Here is a 22,008-nt window from a genome sequence, read left to right on the forward strand (position 1 = left end):
TGAACCCGTGAAACTCTTCCACAGTGGATTCATTCCAGTTAATCAGCGGCATTGCGGTTGATTGACGGGCGGGCAAGCTTGAATAAAGCTTGAACGCAGGTAAATGGCAGAGATGCAGACCAACAACTCACACAAAATAAACGAGTGGCTCGGGCTTCCGCCGCATGGTTTTTCGATGACTGCGCCAATTGTCAGGACTCAGCAACGTAGACAAGGCGGCGATAAGGCAAAAGCGATTTCTATAAGCAGGAGCTACAGCACCAATGCATTTACGAAACACGCGCGCCTAGGAACGACTACTAAACGATGTCACGGCTAGATCAACAAGTAGCACAGTGCTGCCAGATTACTTGCTGACTCACCTCCTCTTTGTTGTAAGATACTCGGTTGGCTTTCAACAAAGGTTTTCTACCTGAAGAACAATGCCAAGCACACCTAACCGAAATGTCTCCCCTCAGGCAGGAATCGACGTATATCGGTTTCACATTGCCCTGTCGGTATCAATTTCTTATCGACAATACCGCAGAATCTCGCCGAGGACCTCAGCAATGCTGATGCATATACTCGATCAAGCCAACAGGGGCTTCCTGTATCAGCAGGAATTTATGTTGTTGTATCGAGCCGTGCAGATATTGTGGGCGTCCTTCCGCTCTTATGATCGGAACAACTCTGGTTGGATCAGGCGCATCGAGGTCCGCGCTGCGCTCGGCCGCCTTGGGCTCTCGGATGTCCACCTGAACGTGGTGCTGGGCCCCGGCGAGCCCCGTAGATGGGTGTCTCTGGACCAGTATCTTCAGATTGGTGCTTTGGCACTTCTGAACGTGGTGCGGGGCCCCGGCGAGCACCGCAGATTGGAGTTACTGAACCAGTCTGTTCGGCGTTTTGCTTTTTGTTTTAGAAGGCAGTAAAATTTAGTCGGATAGACAGAAGCCCTGGAAGCCGAGAAATAATGAATTTTTTCCACTGAATTTTGTATATTAAGTTAATAAAAGCCAAGTGAAGCTGCTGTTCCTACCGTGTTTTCATCTTTTTTCGTGCCGGCCACGGCATTATGCATTAAACAAACAAACGCACACACGCACATTCTCGACACCACTGTGTATGCGATGGTATAACCCTGCTCTTAATTATAGCGTACATGATCCCTTTTTGGTGTCCTTAACGAGCGGACACTGCAGTCCAAACTGGCACGATGCTGATCTAGATCCTATTGTTTGATATGTGGGGTTTAACGTCCCAAAACCACCACATCATTATGAGAGACGCAATCTAGATCCCATTGTCATGCGACTATAAGCGACCCAGTTGCGAGCTTCCGCAAACATGCGGGCGTGCGCCACCGCTGCAACAAGTGTGCGCTATTTCGCCCGATCCTAAAAAGACCGATCCTGCGTGCGTCAGCGGGTGATTTATGGCGCATACCCCTTTTCCTTTCAACCCGCGTCGTCATGGCTTCTAATAGTCCCCTGGCAAAAACGACGGCAACGCTATGGTGGCTGGATAGCCACCATAGCAACGCTGGGTCTGCTGTGCGCTGCCGGCAACAGTGGTCGGCGGCGTCCATGGTGAAGGAAGAAACAACTAAAAAAGCGTGCGCCGCCGGGCTCCGTTCTTGTCTGTTTTCGTTATGGCAGTGGCGTCCCACGCGATTGTTTTTCCCACGACCGGGTGGGAAAGTGATCTTTCTTGCCTTCTGCATCTAAACGAAGACAGGCTAGTTGAGTTCTATCGAAGTAAATCGACGACAGAGCGCTCCTACGACCGCAGCTACAACTTCAGCGTAGAATCGTACTTGGTTGCGTCGACGGTGAAGACGAAGAGCTCCATGCAAAGGTAATGCATTTTCTTTGTCTCAAGGGTGCACGGCTGCAGGAATGCTTTTACCTGAATAACCTAGTGCCAGTTTGTTGTTTGACATCGTTGCGAGCAACCGGCATTGCAGAGTGAAACGCAGCTGATCGCATGGCACTGTGACCGTTGTGGTTTCCGTACCCAGTATTTTAACTTTGTTGCACGTTGTATGAGGCCGTAGACCCTGAGCAGCAGATAGCAGATGGAGAAAGGTTGCGATTCCGTTGTTTTTGCAAGCGATGTGATTAAATTTTCGGCGTCACAGTTGGCAATGCACTTGTTCAGCAAAACGCGCAAACCGCGTATGCCTTACGCAAAAAAAAAAAAAAAAAAAAAAAGACCCGGGAAGCTACACAGCATCCTCAAACATTTTGCGTGTTATGTGCGGTTATGTTCACGAGATGGTTGACCTGTTCTGTTGGTCACCGTGTCTTGAATGGTTGCTGTCCTAGTAGAGAGCTAGCTGTTGCCAAGGGCTTTGCCCTCAACACTTAATCTTGCAGCGGCAAATACTTGAGAGGAGCGTGTGTTGATATGCCAAGTTAGTGAGGGACAAGGATTGAACACGAATAAATTAATGGGGTGAAATCTGAAAAGGCAACTTTATAAACACGCCCTCGTTTAAAACATTGTGAGGGAGTGCAGGTTATGTTATGACAAAATTAGTCTTCCGTACAGTCAGTGAAAATGCCTAGCTGTCCTTTTTATAGCGTTTGTAAGTTGCTAGAAATCTCAAGTCATCACTAAAAGCGAATGTACCTATGCATAGTCATGTTCATGTGTACTACCTCTGAAAGCAGATGAGATTCTGATTCTTGAACACTTGGTTTCAGTGATGGGCTTGTCTTCATAAAGGCACAGTGCTACCGAAGCAAGAAGAAGAATGCATGGCCCTATATAGTCCATGCAGCCATTGGACGGGATGCGAAAGTTGCTGTTGGTAACTGCGAATGCCCTGCTGGCCAGATTGCATGCAATCACTTGATAAGTATGCTCCACACGGTTGTTCTGCTCCAATGTAAGGGCTTTTCAGAAGCACCTTAAGAATTAGCATGTACTGATTTGCCGCAGCAATGGAGAGTGCCACGTGGAAATGCAATCAAGGGAAGCTCTGTTCAAGGTATTGGTTGGAGGAACGTCAGAGAAGGTGGGCAGAGTGTACCTAAACAAGCAAGGCCAGCAGAGCGCCAACTGAATCCGCGGACAAAAGCCGAGTAAGCAGCTGCACAAGAGAGGCTTTGCCGCAGGATGCCCACCAGAGATGCCAACAATGCATTTGCCCAAGGCCTTTCACTGACACCTGGGCAACCGTATAAGGAAACAAAATATGGCTTGGCCCCAGCCTCGTCACCACTGTCTTACCAGCAGGTGCTGCTGCCTCATGGACTTAGTGCCCAGTTGTCCGGCATTGAATCGGTGTCATTTGCCTCCACCCAGCTAGTGCCGACTCCAGGCCTTTTCAAGGACACTGAGCCTTGGCTTCCAGCAGCTCACCCAACAAACTCTGAAATTCTTGAGGTATGCCTATGTAATCTTGTGCAGACAATACCAAGACGTGCAGACACCAAGAGGTGTTTGTTTGTCACACTGTGCCCAAACCCGTGTATGTTGCATGCACTATTTGATAGCCAAGCATCTATCAAGGTGTACGATTGGGCTACTTGGCATACCATACTTACAACTACTCAGTGCAAAGGTAGACAGTGCTTGTCTTCACCCCAGTGGTGTTTCTGTGTCTACTCTTTCACACGGAACAGTTTCCCGCTTGTAAATAGACAATATCTTTAAATGGACACTGAAGAGAAACAATGAATTGGTTTAGATTGATAAATTGTGCTCTGACAACTGTAGTGTTGTTTAATTCACCATCATAGGTTCATTACTAGAAGAGAAAATCGAGTTAGAAATTTCATTTTTCAATTTCGTGCCAAATCTGCTGCGTGACATTTATGATTTCAGTGCATTTATTATATTTTGGTGTCATTGGCTCAACAAAATTTCTTCGAACATGGTATCTTAAATCTCTGGCACCCTCGGAGGACACTGTACTGCATTTTCACTGTAGGCCCTAGTAAGCATCCTCGAAATTTGTCACGTCAAGGCAAATGATGCAGAAATTTTGAGGTGGCGTCGCACCCGCATTTTGTTTTTTGCATATTTTCTCGCTTATGTCTCGCTGCATGTCTACCTGCTTCAAACATCTTGTTGTTTTTGGTATCGTGGAAAACTAATTTACTAACGCAAGAAAAATTGTTTTTGCTGTTTAGTGTCCCTTTGTAGCTCTAGCTGCAGAAGAGACAAGTTAAACGACATACAATCAGGAATGCTACATTTCAAGGAGCAGTTTCCTGCATTAAGTTTCTTACAAGCATGCTCATTGCCACTTTTGTTTTCTCTGACTTTCTCAGAAGGTGAGAACAACCCTAGAGTCATCGTTGGCACTGGAGCGTGACACACGGCAGCAGTCACACAGCACAACGTGGCAACAGGAGCGGGCCCTGAGGCTGACGGCATCCAACTTTGGGTAGCTCTTGCGAGGCAGCAGTGGTCCATAAAAGGCCTGCAAGCCATCACAGCTAGCAAAGACCTGTAAAGGGTGGCTCCTATCAGGTGCACAGGCTGCTTGGAATATCTTTGTCACTGAAAGAGCATGAACATAGTTCTTTGAGAGACACAAAAACAGAAATATGCTTTTTGAAGCCAGGCAGTAGCTGAGACCCCCCTTGCAGTGAAATTTGGATGAAAAGTTATCTTTTTTTTTTGAAATATAAATAATGAAATTAGGTGCTTTCTTTTGAATGAATAAAGGGGCCTGCAACTCTTTTTCGTCTGCGTTCTGCAGCGTTAGAGTGCGTGCAGTGCTAAATGTTGAGATGAGTGCAAAAATAATGATTGAAATCGATGCTCAGTAACGGAAGTTATTCGCCTGCTAACTTCGAAATGCTAACTTCGAAACCCCAGCAGATGACGACAACAGACATTCTTTTTTGGGTTTTGCTGTTCCACTTATGTTAGCGACCAGTTTCAATCACTGCGCGCCTCTTGCAGAGACTTACTGGAAGAGTTGCGAGGTGGTGGACATTTTGCAGTGCTGCTAGTGTTTTCTAATTGTTTTCAAAATTTCATATTGGAAAATAGAAATTCTTTTATATTTGAGGAAGCATAAATAGTGCTTTTATAATTTTTAGTTCACAAGTGCGTGGTCTATCTGGGACCAATACAATATTAGGTGCAACTTGTCGTGTCGAAGCAGTCAAAACGCGTTTTTAGTGTCACCACTCCCACGTGATGAAGTGTGACTTCAAATCACAAAAAAAAAAAAAAGCCACTGTGTATCGCTCTCTTTCGAAAAAAAATGTTTCTTAGTTCAAATAAAATTATAGTGGCTTTGTTTTTGGTGTTGCCACTCGTGTACGATGTCCGTGCGTTCCACTGTTCGAGAAGAAGCGGTGAAAACTATATGCATAATTTGTGTCGCCCCTTCAAGACCTTCCTCAACTAGCTTCCCCCCTCCCCCTCCCAAAAAAAAAAATCCTGGCTTCAGACCTCAACTAGCCTCCCCCTTCACCCCCCCAAAAAAAATCTTTGCTACAGACCTCCATGAGGCTTTGAGTATCATTTTAGTACCAGACATATTAACTAATGCCCATAATTCTAGGAAAAAGCAGAGTACTGTCAAGCTTAGCAACACAGATACAGTTGGGAAAGGTAGATATTGGTATTCGTGCAATGGGTGCCACACTTGGCTGCTGTCCCAGTATAACAGCAGGGTTCATGTGTGGTGCCAGGGCCGTTAACCACAAATATGCATATTTCCATACATACATTTACGGCTGCCAAAGGTGTACAATCTGTTCAAGTTGGGCATTGGCTTGATTTCATACGTTGTTACCAATTTGTATTCAGGTACCGCATTTCCAATGAGCCCATGGCTGCCAAGCGTTATGAGGAAGTTCTTCATAACATGGGCCATGACGTGACTGTTCTACACTGCAGCCTGTTGGTCAAACCTTCCTTTCCTTGGCTTAGAGCATCACCCGACAGACTCGTCTACAACCCGGCAGAAGGCTCGTATGGAGTGCTCGAAATTAAGTGCCCCTATAGCCTTCGTGAAAAGAAGGGAGAAGACCTTGCCACTGCTACATTCTGTGGCGAGGTGACTGACAGTGGTCCAAGGCTGAAGAGGGAGGACTACTATTATGCACAATTAGTCGGCCAGATGGGAATTTCTGGGCTCAGCTGGGGAGACTTTGTAGTCTACAGAAAAGATTTCATTTTGATTGAAAGGATCCAGCTGAACAAAGTTGAATGGGATGAGATGAAGGATCAACTCAACTACTTTTATTTTAATACTCTGTTACCGTTTATGGAAACTGCTGAGCAATAAGTCTGCTGTTTGGCATGTATGCTTTCAAATGAGTGTATTTTGCTGTTGTTATTTTTTTGCTGCTATTGTTATTTGCGTGCTGTCACATGGGAATGCTTAGTTTCTCTGAAGAAACATGGTTTCTTCTGCGAGGTTCGGGTGTAGCTCATTTTGAGAAGTTTTGTTTTTGAATTTCTTGCCTTGGCTGTGTTCACCTTCAAAGCATCATCCTTCTGCCTCCACCGTGGATTTAATTGCTTTATCGCCACAATAGCCCTGTCTCGGTATACTTAACTGGCAGCGAGGTAGCTTGTATGGTCCTCATTTTTCTCCCCCATTATGTTTGCAACTTACTCGTAGAGCTCTTTGTAACTAATACAGGCAACGGGGTCCTGTGCCCTCGCAGTTTTTCTCTTGCTTATTTTCGCTTGAATGTGTCTTGATTTGCTTCTGTCAGAAATTTATACGCGTGGCCGTGAGGTCTGTACAACATCTGAATCTGTTGGTTTTGGCTTGCACCCATTCGTGATACTCCATGAATGCCCTTTTAAATATTTAAAACTTCCTGCTTTTTGACCATAGAACTTTCTTTTTCCACCATGTGGACTTGAGTTGTTGTAATCGTTGTGCCGTTTGCTTCATTGATAGTGTACACTGACTGGAGTTATAGAGGCGTGGGCCAGTTCTTAGGAAATAGCGGTTTTCTGTGCATGCTTGGATGCTGACTATGGTGGTGAAATCGGTGACTTTTCGGCTTCCAGCACGTTTAGCAATTCATCGTAAGTCTGAGTCGTCTAGCTTCCGTAGAATGAAATTGCTGCTGAAGAAGCAGAGGCTAGATGGTGGCACCACAGACGAAGAGTGCTCGTTAGCTTTCCCTCATGGCCTCCAATAGCGCTTGCTAAGCATTCAATGCGTCCGTGATCTTATATTCCACTCTGACCTTGGCTAGAATGATCTAGTGTTCATAAAGGTCTGCTTCGCTCTTCTCAGATTCCAAGAGATTGATATGAACTGCATCTTCTACTTCCTTGTCAATTTCTTTGAGAAGCTTGTAATGCTCAATCAAAATTTGATGAATATCTTCTAACTCACTTGCTGATGGACGCTCCACGTGCATTAAACGCTCAACGTTGGTGATGGCTTTCATGGCGGCCTTGCGCACTTCATTCAGCCTTGCGAATAGGGCCCCCACAATCCGGTGCACTGTGGGAAACGTGAGATATCACCGGCAGGTCACGTCACAAGGTGAAGTCATGTTGCGATGCATCTGATATGCATCACAACATGACTCAACATGACATCAGCTTCAACCAACGGCAGCGTAACGACAGTCCCCCAGGCTTCAAATGCGGTAGAAAAGTTGTAAAGCCCACTTGGTCTCACTTTTGAAGGTCCTATCTCCCGGGTTTCACGGGACCAAAATGTAGAGTAAAGGACGAGCCGCCATCCACGTGGCGAGGCCCACCCGTTTACCTCTTCTTCATTCTGAGTGCACTGCTCTAATCCTAATGATGATTGCCACTCCTCATTTCCACACAGTTTGCAACTGGGTCGATGAGTTACGGGGACTTGCAGCTCACTTTAATTTTACATGTATGCTGTGATTTTTCATTGTTTAATCAAGGGCAGGAGAAATCGCTCACAGGCACTACCTTGGAGCTCAAAATCTAGTGACATATATACGGGGTGGTCAGTGAACGGTTGTGTAGCGGGAGTGGTCGGTTTTTTCAGTCAAGAGACTCGCTAGCAGACGCTACCTGCATTGGCATCGCGAGGCGAGAGATCGGGGGTATTGTTGTACGGTTGCTAGGAAGAGGGGAGGCAATAAAGGGTAAGGGAGAGGGGAAGCCTGCTGCCAGCACGAGATGAGCCGAGCATGCGTAATGGGGTTGTGAACAACGCTGCCGCCGACGCCAAAGCGCGACATCGTGTGACTAAGGAATGTGCTCTGCATTTAAAACCACTAAAGAGTAAATAATGCCTTGTTGACCCGACAATGCATTGAACTGCCCACATTAGCAGACTGCCTGCATGTGCCCCCCATTTCTGACAACAAAAAAAAAGAGGCAGTCAGCTATTTAGTTAAATGCCAGATAAGCCTTAAAGTAAGTTTCTCATTGACTTAGTCATGTTTAAACTTAAAACATATTCCACCAAGTTGTTGGTTTTAATTTGTCCACACCTCGCCTAGTTGGACGTCAAAAGTTGTACGCCACTTGTTAGTGTCAGGGGCGGTATGTCTTTCACTGCTTTTCATTCCAGCTTTTACGGCCAAGACTGATTGACCTTGGCATGAGCTACAAAGTAATGAAGTAAACTGCCTTGTTGGGGCAGTTAAAGTGATAATGAATGGTTGCTGCCTCTAGTGAAATTGGTACATAAGTGCTGTTGTCTGTACTGTTCTTTATTTGGGTGCGGCATGCATACCCGTCCAAGTGAAACTGGTTTGGATGATGAATTTTCCTGGGATAGCGTTAGACTCATGTTTAAAAAAAAAAAAACAAAAAAACCTCGTGTCGAAATCTCGAGAAAATTGTACTCTCTTTGTTATTTTCAGGTAAGAGTCAGCTTTAGTGCCATGCTAGTTTCATTTATTCACATTAACGACATTAACACCTATTCATTCTTGCAAGGAAATAAACATTTCTCAAGTCATATCCAGAACTTCTTGAAATCGAAGTTTTGTTAGATCAACTTGTAACCGTGTACTAACAATGTTACTTTACTATCTTCACTTTCATGATGCTCTTGGTAGGCAAGGGCTCGCTAATGCATGTGCCGTACTGTGGCTGTGCCTATCACATTTGTACCTACAGTTTATGTGCAGCAGTTGCTGTAAGTTGCCAAATATTTGTTGTGCTACTGACTCGGCCATTGCTATTACCACTATTCCCAAAGTACACCTCTCTTTCTCTTGTACAGTAGAGCGACATTCGGTGTGCCTGCATTCCCTCAGTGTCGATTAGGTTTGCTTGTGACAGCAGTACAAGACTGTGACACATCAATCAGCTGTGTTCATTGGCTTGTTGTTTACTTCAAAATAAAATGCAAACTACCATTTGTGCTTTCACAGTCCTGTATGAAGCACAAGTTCTATGTGGATGCAGCCACCATCAAAGCACTGCATAAGTGAAATTCTCTGCTTGGAAGCTTGGATCTCGAGTGGTCTTGTCATGCTTGACGTCGTTCAGCGGCCATGTTCCGAGATGAAAACTTTTGAAGATATTGCCAAATTATAATTATTGTTATTGATGCAAACACATTGGCTGATAAGCAAAATGAGAAATATTTATTGTGCAATGTATTTCTGGTGACGTGTATGTTAGGTCAGTGTTCTTGACCGAAATTGGCACACCTTCTCATCAGTTGGATAAGTGTAGCATTAAAGTGGCATAAATGATAGTTTCTTGTACTGTTCCTAGCAGATATACACAACATTTTTACTGAATTATTTGAGTGTACAGCTTTAAATTTTCAATAGAAACACATTTCTTGTATGTGTGGACTCCTTAGTTATTCTACGGCACCTAAACAATGAACGGTTCAAACTAGTTCACAAGTTTTATATTTGAAGTTGGAAGTGACAAGTCTAGACTCTGCTTAGAAACCAGTACCCTAAAAAATGCCGCGCTCTAGCAGCGCTGCACTTGCACAGTGCATTAGGATGAATAATAGAAGTGTTGGTTCAGCATGTTTAGAGGCTAAAGGCGTGATGACTACAAAAATGCACAATCATTGAGCACACAGGGTGCTAACAATGTTTTAAGGCATTCGAAAATGTAAATGGCCTGTGCAAGCTATGAAGTTGTTGACAAGTAGATGATTTAGTAATCTAACATGTCAGACACTATGCAACTCAAACTGATGCTGTCGCTAAAAAGAATAATCTCGAGGTATAGCTTCACATGCGTTTTAGGCAGCAAAACTTGTTCATTTACTTGTACAAGTACCTCACGTGTTCCATAAGGGAACATTGCCTGAGCGGCGGGAGGGAAGGGGGACCATTTTGTTTTACAAGGAGCGATGAAAGAAGTATAAACAACATACTTATACATATGCAAAGACTTGCCTGTGAAAATAAAAATGGATGAAAGAAACTGCAAACAATAATATACAATTCGAAAAATTTGAAAAAACGTTATACAGATCAAACGATAATACACAAATAATAACAGTATACAATTCAAACACTATTACACAAACAATAACATTATACAATTATACACAAGTATATGATACAAAATTATGAAATAATGTCACGGAGGTGAGAGAATGAATGCAATAAATATATTTACAAAATATACAGGGAGAGTCAGAGGCAGCTGCAGCCAAGATGGAAGAACAGCAGCAACAACAACACGAGCACGGTCGCTTTCATCGTCTTTGTCGTCTATGATGCTCTTTCGTTGCCGATGTCGTGTAACATATAACCCCCCGCCGCTGGCAGCACCGTCTCGGCGCCTAAAGGAGAGTAGGATCATATGCGGATATGTACGGTTTGAGGCGGGTCACGTGGACGACGTCAGTAACGGGTGCGGACGACGATGACTGACTGTCCAATGGAGCAATCTGGTATGTGACATCGGTAAGCCGGCGTAAAACCTTGTAAGGCCCCGAGTAGCGAGACAGAAGCTTCGAAGAGAGGCCAACGTGGCGGCATGGTGTCCAGAGGGGGACCAATGAACCTGGAGAGTAGAAAACTACTCTGTGATGACTATCGTAGCGGGCCTTCTGAGAGAGCTGCGAACCAAGAAGACGTTCCCGTGCGATTTGGCGGGCCACTTGAGCTCGAGCAGTGGCATCTCGGGCGTACTTGGTAACCGTTTGCGTAGTTGATCGGAGAAGAGTCTCGAAGGGTAACGCTGGATGGCGGCCGAACGATAGATAGAAGGGGGAGAAGCCAGCGGTGTCGTGGCGTGGCGAATTGTATGCGAATCTCACATAAGGCAAAGTACTATCCCAATCAAGGTGATCTTTGTAAACGTACATGGAGAGCATTGTTGTCATTGTTCGATTTAGGCGCTCGGTAAGACCATTTGTTTGTGGGTGATAGGCCGTAGTGAGCTTGTGACGCGTCGAACACGAGCGAAGGATGTCACTTACTACTTTTGAAAGAAATGAGCGACCACGATCAGTCAGCAGCTGTCGAGGAGCGCCATGGTGAAGAATTACGTCATGAACAAGAAGTCCGCGACGTCAGTGGCACAGCTTGTCGGTAGCGCTCGTGTGATAGCGTATCTCGTGGCGTAATCAGTGGCTACGGCTATCCACTTGTTTCCAGTGAGAGAAGTAGGAAATGGTCCAACGAGATCAAGACCGACGCGGTAGAAGGAAACGGTGGGTGTGTCTATTGGTTGGAGCGGACCAGCCGGTGGCAAGGTGGAATGTTTGGAGCGCTGGCAGGACTCACATGCAGTAACGTATCGGCGCACAGAACGGCAAAGGCCTGGCCAGAAGAATCTACGCCGCACGCGATCGTACGTGCGCGTGACCCCGTCATGTCCCGCGGTTGGGGCATCGTGAAGCTGTTCAAGTACAGCGGAACGGAGTGTCGCAGGAACTACGAGTAGTAGCTCTGGTCCCTCGGCACTGGTGTTGCGTCGGTAAAGAATGCCATCGCGTAGAACGAACAAGTGTAGCGATGGGTCTACGTGGGGCAAACGTAGACTCTGCATGATAGACCGCAAGTGAACATCGCTGAGCTGTTCCTTGCGTATGTCGGTGAAAGCCGACATGGCAAAGACACAAGGGTCAGAATCATGTGCTGAAAGGTCAGGTGGGTCCACGGGGTGCCGGGATAGACAGTCGGCATCCTGGTGCATTCGGCCAGATTTGTATGCCACATCGAAGCTGTATTCTTGTAGTTTCAAGGCCCAACGGCCAAGTCATCCAGTTGAATCGTTAAGGGACGACAGCCAGCACAAGGCATGGTGATCTGTAATTACCAAAAAGGTGCGGCCAAACAAGTATGGTCGAAATTTTCCGACTGCCCAGACTAGTGCAAGGCACTCACGCTCTGTAATGGAAAACTTGCTCTCCGAAGGAGAAAGGAGGCGACTGGCATAAGCAATGACGCGATCCTGTCCTCGTTGCCGCTGAGCGAGAACAGCACCAATTCCATGTCCGCTGGCATCGGTACGAACTTCAGTATGGGCTGACGGGTCGAAATGGGCCAAGATTGGTGGGGAAGTAAGTAATGTTGTAAGGGTGCTGAAGGCAGTTGCTTGGTCAGTACCCCAATAAAAAGGCATGTCCTTCTTCAGTAGCTCCATAAGTGGTCGGGCAATGTCAGCAAAATTCTTCATGAAACGTCGAAAGTAAGAACAAAAGCCGATAAAACTCCGTACATCTTTTGCGGAATGTGGTATGGGAAAATCTTTAACAACTCGAATTTTGTCAGGATCAGGTTGCACGCCTCGAGCAGTGACAAGGTGGCCCAGCAGAGTGATTTCCCGACGGCCAAAGCGACATTTGGAAGAGTTGAGCTGAAGTCCTGCTTTCCCGAAAACCTCAAGAACAGCCGTTAGGTGGCTAAGGTGACTTTCGAATGTAGGTGAAAATACGATCACGTCATCGAGATAGCATAGGCACGTGGTCCATTTGTATCCACGCAGGAGAGAGTCCATCATCCCTTCAAATGTAGCTGGCGCATTACACAATCTGAATGGCATAATCTTGAACTGGAAAAGTCCATCCGGTGTGATGAATGCGGTTTTCTCACGGTCTCGATGATCGACAGAAATCTGCCAGTATCCTGATCGCAAGTCGATAGATGAAAAGTAGGCAGACCCATGTAGGCAGTCGAGAGCATCGTCAATCCGCGGCAGTGGATACACGTCCTTACGTGTTACTTTGTTTAAGTGACGGTAGTCTACGCAGAAGCGCCAGCTGCCATCCTTCTTCTTGACTAGCACGACCGGCGATGCCCATGGACTGCAGGAATGTTCGATGATGTCTTTTGTGAGCATTTCTTCAACTTCGTGCTGGATAACTTGTCGCTCAGCATTAGACACGCGATAAGGGCGTCGTCGGATGGGGCTGGCGTCTCCAGTGTTAATTTTATGAGTTACAAAGGATGTTTGACCCAACGGGCGGTCATCAAAATCAAAGATGTCGCGGTAGGATTTCAGCAGGTGCCGGATGTCAGCTTTCTGTACTGGAAGAAGGTCCGGAGCGATCATCTTGTCGATGGTGGCATCCGCTGCGCTCTTCGAGGATGAGAACGAAGCAGAGGACGAAGAAGAATCGGCAACGAACGCCGAAATGGCAGCATCTATAGAAGAAACGTTTGCCAAAGTCATATCATCTGGGATAACTTGAGCGCGCCAGCTGAAGTTTAGGATCGGAAGAGATGCTATATTTCCCGTGACTTTCAAAAGTGTGTGAGGCACGGCGACATTTTTGGCCAGCAGAACGTCAGCATTAGGTGTCAACATGTAGTCACCATCGGGAACAGGAGGGACAGATCTCAGGTTCACATAAGTAACAGCTTGAGGTGCTAGGCGAACGTGATCTGCAGAACACACACGGGGCTGAGCTGGTGTTGGGTCGTCATGGTAACACGGTAAATCAAGTTGAAGCATGCCGGTTCCACAATCAATAAGGGCAGAGTGGGCGGATAAAAAGTCCATGCCGAGGATAAGTTCATGGGAACATTTCTCGAGCACAGCAAATAGCACTGTCGTGGAGCGATCAGCCACACTTATACGTGCGGAGCACATTCCAAGCACGGGAAACGTGTTGCCGTCGGCAACCTAGATGAGTGGCACTGTGGGTGGCGTTAAAACTTTCCTAAGGCGGCAACGAAGTTCTGAATTCATCACTGATATGTGAGCCCCTGTGTCCAAAAGTGCAACAACGGGTGTGTCTTCTACTTCAACGTCAATAAGGTTGCGTCGAGTCGGCAGCATGGTCAGAGGATTTGGCGGGCAAGTGGTCGATTCAGCATCACCTCCGGGAGCTGCATCATCTAGTTTTCCCGCGGCAGGTGGTCAGTCGGCGACGTTGGTCGGCGAAATAGGGGTAAGCGAGACGACGGGCGACGGGAGAGCAGTGAAGGGGACTGGTGAGCATGCGGAGATGGAGAGCGACGACGATACGGCGGCATAGAAGGAACGTCTTCACTGGTGGCCAGAGGTGACTCCCGGTAAGTTTGAAAGCGTCCATGATCCCTCTCTGGCCGATGGGTGTACCCATAGGATGCCTGATGCCAATACCACCGAGTGTTACAATGGCGGGCCACGTGTTCGATACAGTGGCAGTTAAAACAAATAGAGCGATCGTCAGCAGTCCTCCACTCGGCTGGATTGCGAGGGCGCGCCGGAAGGTTTTGGCTTTGGGCATACGAAACAGGGGGTCGACGACGGTTGATCGGCTGAGAGGGAGCGGTAGTGCACTCGGAGGCCAGTCCAGCATTGGAAAGCTCTTGTCGCACAATGGCATATACCAGTGGCACCATCTGAGGGCTCGAGTCACAGGCATGGGAGCACGTGGACGCAGGAGACAGAGCTTCAAGTTCACGTCTGATGATCTTAGTCACGTGCTCTGCAGTTAACGGCGTCTGTAGTGCAGGCCTGTCTTCGCACGACCAGGTTGCTGCGTGTTTGATAGTCGAGTGAAATTATGGGCGATACGTCGACTTTTATGCGGCCTCAAAACGCTGGCACTCCTTGATGGTGGCATCGACCGTGTTGCAGTCCTTGCATATGAGAAGGTTGAATGCATCATCTGCAATGCCTTTCAATATGTGAGATACTTTTCCCGTTTCTTCCATACCGTTGTCTGCTTTTCGGCAAAGGGCAAGTACGTCCTGTATGTAAGTCACGTAGGACTCTGATGACGTTTGCGCATGAGATGCCAACTCCTTCTTGGCCGCTGCCTTTCTACCCACAGACTTGCCAAAAAGGGCGCGCATCTTTTCTTTGCACACATCCCAGCTTCCAATTTCATCTTCGTGGTTCTCGAACCACACTTTTGCTGTTCCTTTCAAGTAGAACAGGATATTGGCTAACATAAGAGTTTCATCCCAGCGGTAATTCTTGTACGTTCGTACAACGGCAGCCATTCTTCGATGTCGACATCATCCGTGCCACAGAACGTGCCAGGATCTTTTAGCTGCGGAAGGACAACAGTTGTTGTTGTAGTCGCCTCTGCGGGAGCCGGTCCCTGGTTTGCCATGCCATGGTTGAAAAATCCAACCGTCGGCCACTGCGGAGCTCCGTTATGTCGTGTTGTACCCCGCACCACCACCAAATGTCAGGGGGTGAGAGAATGAATGCAATAAATATATTTACAAAATATACAGGGAGAGTCAGAGGCAGCTGCAGCCAAGATAGAAGAACAGCAGCAACAACAACACGAGCACAGTCGCTTTCATCGTCTTCGTCGTCTATGATGCTCTTTCGTTGCCCATGTCATGTAACAATATGTTTCTATAAAAACCATAAAGTAAAGGAGATAAAGCATTGCACAGTCTTAAAGGCAACTTGATTAAGGATCAAACTGGACGCAGTACACAGGTAAGGCACGAACTTCTATGAGTTCAAGAAGTTTTTTAGCTGCCTCCTGAAGATCTGTTTTTTGACGTTTGCTATATTTACAGGGATATTGTACCACGGTACAATGGCATGTGGTAATGCAGATAAAGGCGCTACTGTGCCCATATAAAAACTGGGCTTATGCTGTAAACGATGGGAACATCGATGAGGTTTGAGAAAGAAAGAATGGTGCTTGCTGTTGATCATTCTGTGTAACAGGTACAAAAGAGAAATGTTTCTGCGGGAAGCAAGGGAAGAGAGTGACTGCTTCATTTTTGTTACCCTAGAATGCCTGCTGTGGTTACCAATGATAAAGCGAGCAGCGCGGTTTAGAACCGATTCCAGGCTTTAGGATGAATAATCTTAATCAGGTGACCATATAGAAGATGCGTATTCGAGTTAAGGATGCAGGAGTGTTTGGCAAGGGTGCTTGCTCGTAGAAGGAGGGGCATCACCAAGATTGTGTTTTATATAAGCAAGCGTATGTGAAGAGTCAGCTGTAATCTTGTTGACGACTAGACCAAGAAAGGTTCAATTTCAGATGGGTGCCTAGATACTTATAAGATCAAGTAGGTTTTAGGGGGCTACCACGAAGGAAATACTGAAATGTTGAGAGAGTGCTGTTGAGTGAAATTCATTTGATTACACTTATCTTTGTTTAATGTCTCTAGCCAATCTGAGCACCACGTGGTTACACATTCAAGACTTTGCTGCAAAGCTCTATGATCTCATGGTGAAGTGATTTTGTGGTAGATTATGCAGTCATCTGCAAAAACTCGAATTGATGACGAGATTTCTGAGGGAAGATAATTTATAGAATTCAAAAATAACAAAGGGCCGATTACATTATACTCCCCTGAGGGACACCAGATGTCATCTCTGAGAGAGGGGAAGGCAGCAGCAAAATATTGCAGTTGCTGTTTTCAAGATAAAAGCACAACTCTGTATGCTTTGGAATAATACTATGTATGTTAGTGCATCATAATAAACTGAAGTTTTTGGACTAAATAAGATCAGCATGTCACAGTAAATTGTATGCAAGTGTGCGCAGAGTCGTCCACTTAGGATCTATGACATTCCAGCCAGTACGAAATAGCACAGTGTTCATTATGCATTACAAGCACACTGGACCTAGCTGGCTTCGGTATCTTGAATTATAGGCGACTGAAAGTTGCTCAAGATGGCACAGATCGTTCACATCTGATTAGCCATTGATACCAATGAAATTGGTATGGGACGATCAAGTATATGAAAGCATTTAATTCTTTGAATTCTTTTTTCCATATGGATTCGAAGGGCAGCGATCTCCCGAGTCTCTTGTGTCTCCTCAACAGTAAATCTGTCACGTCGAAGGAAAGGTGGAATGTTCAGCTCTACACCAATCTCCTCCAAAAAGTCACCAATTCGAAGCCCCTTGTCTGCCATGACAGAGTCTCCTATGTCGAAGGCTAGGTCCAAAAACCCACTCCTTCTCACGCATTCTCTGTCTGAGGTGCTCCCGGTGAAAACCTCAGAGACAAATGTGATGAGCCCATCTGGTGACACACCGATCAGTCCTTTAAGTGAGTGTGTAGAATTATAATGGGAGTAGAGGCCAGACTGTGTCACAAATGACGATAGCACTTCGCAATGTATTTCCGTTGCATCGAGGAACACACGGGTCGACTGGTACTTTTCGACAAATGCCAGAGGCATCGCCTCATCAATAGCTTGCCGTGACAGCCATAACGTCAATCCTGTCAACTGTAGGTACATGAAGTCCACCCAAATGGAAAATATTCTCGACAGATACCGAAAACAAATGTCCAAGATGCTGGTGGAACACTCCGAGACAAAGCTTTATGAGGACCATGAATAGTTGGTTTTGTACACTAACTTTCTGTGGCCGGCCCCTGTAGTCCATATTTTTATGGATCCTGGTTGTGTGATGTCGCATAATATTGCATCCATTTTCACCAGGTTCAAGATAGTCCAACAGATCTTGAAAGCCTCCATAGTCTGGTAATCCGGTGTAAAATTGAATTTCTTCATCACAGTCCAGAAATCGTTCTATGCTGAAAGGTGCATACTGGGTCTTTAATTTTTCTATGGAATGCTGGGAAGTGAGCAACTCACTTCGGAGTACATCGAGCTCTTTGCTCTGTGCTTCAATCGTATTCTTTGCAGTTTCCAGCTCTGGCTGACAAATAGCGAGTGCAGCACGAGCCTTGCTCAGTTGCACCGCCTGCTCGGTTAGTTCTGTCTGCTGCTTCAACGCTTGGTTGTTTGCTGTGGCAAGCTGTGACTCTAGCGCAGCAAATGCTCTCATGAGCTCGCTGTGGCTAGTAGGAGCATGCTCCTGAAGCATGTTTTGGTCAGCAACGATCTCCGGCAGTGGGGCTTCGTTCTCATCCGATGCACTTGCCAATTCCATGGGAGTCTCGGCTGGTGGGTGGATCTTGGTGAATTTCTTCTGGGAAGCAGGCATAGGTGAGGACGTTCACCGTCGAGGTGGTTTTCTTGGGGGCTTATTTTTCCGAAATGGGAAAATGGATGGGACAGCCGAGTCTTTGAGAAGGCGATGCCCACTAGCAACATTTTCAAAGTAGTCTGCCTCTAGGAAATGCAGTGAGCATACTTTTTTCGCCTTTGACATCTTAAACAGTGGCCCTTCGTCCCTCTTTATAGCAGCGATCCTTTTTTTTTTTCAGTCCCTCGTCGCTGGGAAACCTGTGGTATGACACCTGAAATAAAGAGCTCTTGTTATGATCTGTCTGTCTCGATGCATGGCGAAGCGCCCGACCAACACATGTTTTGAAACAGAATACTGACCCAGCACCCATGGCACTCCTGTGTAATGTTAGCTTATCATAACACAGCGGCAATGAATGCTCGGCCGAACAACCAAATACTTATCACTGGGCGCGGCAGCGGCTCGCACACAAAGCTCGTTTAGAAAAAGCATTCGCCATGCAATAACACGCCAATCTGACGCTTGTATGCAGAGCAGCGCTGTAGTGAAGCTCGCGGTGAAGCCATATAAACGAGCGTTACGAAGCAAACTTGCATGGCACTTTGGAACACCGTGCACGTTTTGCCTATCGGTGTTGAATGCACCGCGCGGATATTACTGGTAAGCCCCGCTGAGAGCGTCAATTCTGACAAGATACAAGGAAGCGAACGAACAACTAAAACACCACAAACCATTACAGTGCCGAATCCATACACCATACAATAGACCTATGCAAAAACAAGACGTAAAATCGGAGATGATGATGTCCTGATGCGCGTGCGCTGCATACTTACCTTCTGTTCAGACTTGTCAACGTATCTGTATTGCTTGCACACGGGGACACAGCAGTGCGTAGGCATGTTCGCTCTCGCCGCGCAAGCGCTTGACTTCTGAATTCAGCCGCTGGAAAAAAATGTCGCAAGGTCGCATGCCATACTGCCAGAACGTGGGTTAAATAGGCCAAAAGCGCCGTGTTTTCCTTTACTATGTCGCTCCAGTCGTGACGGCCTCAATGTTGCCAGTGAGGCACACACTGTTGCTAGGCTTTCTGCAAGGGGTCTATTAAGTTGACTCTCTGCGCATGCTCTTTGCCATCTTTTTGCCTTGTCGCATACTTCCCGGCCGCCTCGCCTTTTATTCCCCTTAGCTTCCTATTCTGCTTCTAGCTTTTGTTCTTTGATCGTACAGCCGTTCTTTCTTTCTTTCAAAAAAACACTCAAGATCGTTCAATTAGCGAGTCTTGATTGCTTGACAGGAGTCGTCGGCACTCTAAAAGTGTGTGTAAGTTTATTCTTTCTGCGCACAGCTCTCGTTTTTGTTGTGTTTATTATTACATCACAGGTGGCGTGTTAAGACATGATTAGAAAAAGCGTGCATCATCCTTCCTGTCGCTGTATTGCTGTGAAAAGCAATTAGGTGTCTGGGAATATTTGGCTTCCGTGGTCACTAATGCTAGAGCTTTACCTCCAAGAGACATTTATAAGCTATATTATCTGAAACGAAAAAAAAATATGGCAGAGGCACTTATAGAAAAAGTACGCACATTAGTGGAAGCAAGATATGTCTTACGTACATTTTTGCTCTCAAAAGGGAGTGAAAATGAATATAAAAGTGGCCAACTCGTGGTCTAAGCAGCTGCGGAACCATATTGGCAAATGTGATATGTCACTCCACTTGTAATTTCATCGTAATTGCTTCCCAGACGTTTCGACTCTCAGCAGGTGGGTCCAACAACTGTCATAGCACGCCTTGCCGCTGTTGTTGACAGGAGGGTGCAAAAATGAAGCCTCTTGAAAATAACGCGTCCCTATCTCTGCTTGGGATGGCGCTCGTTGGAAATCACAGCCCGAGCTTCACGAAATTCTATAAATTATCGCAACTTAGTGTTAAACCAAACAGGGGGTGAAACTCAAACATAGAGGTTTGGCATCTAACTCTCGCGACTCTCACGAGATCTTTTCGCATTCGGCCGAAAATATTCACAAGTCGTCTGTGAATTGCTTTGTATGAAGCAAACTTACGCCACGAGTGGGGCAACAGTAATCTCTCTTTACTAGCAAAGTACAGCGGTGTAGGCCGGCCGAATGAAATCGCTGTTTATGGTGCAGCAGAACCACAACGCGTCATACGTAAAGCACTGACTCGGCAGGTTATTGCAGATGTGATGACTTTTCTTCTGTGAAGAGCGTGAACATTCTCTTGTAATGGAAAGTGGAGGTCATGCACAATTCTATGCGGCCTTCGATGAATGACTCCGAAGGCTCGACATTCACCCTCTCAGTCTCGCATCCATCAGCCACATCAATATGTGGTTTAGCTACGTAAAACCCCAACATAATTATTAACCTCGGCAGACATCCTCGAAAGACATCGCGGTTGAGCGAATTTTTCCCATAACAAACTTTAGCCCTCAGATCCTATCACGATGCTGAATGGTTTTGCCCTTCGTCGAACAATCTGCTTGTGTCGATCGACAGTCAATGCCAGCTCAATGTTTTGAAAGGCGCGCGCGCCTTTCTTTCGTTGCGAGCGCCACGTGCTGCGATCTTGCCAGGTCTTGGTCAGGTGCACGCCACCATCCTCCCCCCACATGTCAGATGGGGGCCCCCCACCCCCGCCGTATTCACCGACCCCTCTAGGCTGAGCGGCAGATGTGCCCGCCGGCCCGGAATTACCCGGAATATCTTCGCGATTATGCACCGTCTTCAGGTGGTCGACGGGGAAGCCGCACATCGGTTGATCTCCTCAACATTTTACAGCATCCGGCAGCCCAAGAAGCGCGTGACGCACCCGCGCCCCAGTTACCCCAGGCGATCAGCGAGGATGGACTCTGGGCCCGATGGTGTCCAGATGTAGTTCGTGGTGTTTTGTGGAGTTCAGCTAGGTTTTGGTGCTCACTAATGGCGAATTCCATTGGAAGAGCAGGAACACACCGGCTCTGAAGACCCGGTGTGTTCAGTGGTTGAACAGATAAAGGTGCACTGTCATCCATTGGTAGAGCGAGAGGGCTTTTGCTGGGGCGGTGGTAGTGGTAAGAAGAGGAGAAAGGCACCTAATTTCTGCAGCCCGGTTGGGAGCACGGCGCAGTGCCTATGTTTTTGCTGCGCCGATAGCAACCAGGAGCAGTTTGCAGTGTTCTCGCCTGAAAAGCAGAGTAGGCGCAGTACGACGAGTCATGTGGTCCTTGGAACATCACAGCCTCCAAATTTTTGTTCAGCCAACGAGCGCGGCGGCGATGTCACGACCTCTATATAAATTTATATAGCAGGTTGTGGGCAATGGTAGCAACCATGTATAGTTGACACCGCCGTTTTGTACGGATGGCTACGATGAGAGCTGGACGTTTGCCGAATGAGTCATTGCACAAGCATATATTAGGTATTGGGATATTGAAGAAAACGTGGCTGACCGATTTCACGCGTATTTTGCTGCTGCCCCTTAAAGAATATGCCGAGGCTTGGAATGTTTCAGTCACATGGTCTCCTATCGTCACCTTCTCACCTGCCCTCCGGGAACGCGGCGCATTCCAGTGGCAAGTTGAGTGGGCCTGCTCTCAGTGCTCTGCCCCCCACTCCTCAGTGCCCTGCTCCGCTACTCCTTTTCTCTCAATAGAATTCGCCATATGTTACATTGGGAGCGCGATCCTTGACATTTTGTGAAATTTGTCAGAGCTCGCGTGACATTTTTTTCACATTCAGAAACGTTGTGCAAACATGCGTACACGAGCAATGTTAAATTGTATATTTGTGTTTAAACAACAA

General features: G+C 46.6%; 2 protein-coding genes across 4 annotated transcripts; one reads left to right on the top strand and one right to left on the bottom strand.

Moving 5' to 3' along the window:
• The first annotated feature begins 123 nt into the window (after positions 1-123).
• LOC142775585 (uncharacterized) lies at positions 124-9,622 on the top strand. 3 transcript variants are annotated; one of them, XR_012886801.1, is made up of 4 exons: positions 124-1,833; positions 2,685-2,839; positions 2,923-3,369; positions 4,260-9,622. XR_012886801.1 is itself a non-coding variant. In XM_075877050.1 (3 exons), the coding sequence occupies exons 2-3, from the start codon at positions 3,100-3,102 to the stop codon at positions 4,377-4,379; spliced, it is 390 nt and encodes a 129-aa protein (XP_075733165.1). In that variant the 5' UTR covers positions 128-1,833; positions 2,685-3,099; the 3' UTR covers positions 4,380-9,622. The 3 variants fall into 3 exon arrangements, 1 of the variants encoding a protein (XP_075733165.1); XR_012886800.1 differs by having other exon boundaries at positions 128-1,833; positions 2,685-3,369; positions 4,260-4,461; positions 5,758-9,622; XM_075877050.1 differs by having other exon boundaries at positions 128-1,833; positions 2,685-3,369.
• Positions 9,488-19,262, bottom strand: LOC119175908 (uncharacterized). Its single transcript, XM_075877049.1, has 2 exons — positions 19,042-19,262; positions 9,488-18,479 (listed from the first exon to the last, which is right to left on the bottom strand). The coding sequence occupies exon 2, from the start codon at positions 17,509-17,511 to the stop codon at positions 16,951-16,953; it is 561 nt and encodes a 186-aa protein (XP_075733164.1). The 5' UTR covers positions 17,512-18,479; positions 19,042-19,262; the 3' UTR covers positions 9,488-16,950.
• Positions 19,263-22,008: the final 2,746 nt, after the last annotated feature.

Source organism: Rhipicephalus microplus, chromosome X, assembly GCF_043290135.1.
Source record: "Rhipicephalus microplus isolate Deutch F79 chromosome X, USDA_Rmic, whole genome shotgun sequence".
Classification (NCBI taxonomy): Eukaryota; Metazoa; Arthropoda; class Arachnida; order Ixodida; family Ixodidae; genus Rhipicephalus; species Rhipicephalus microplus.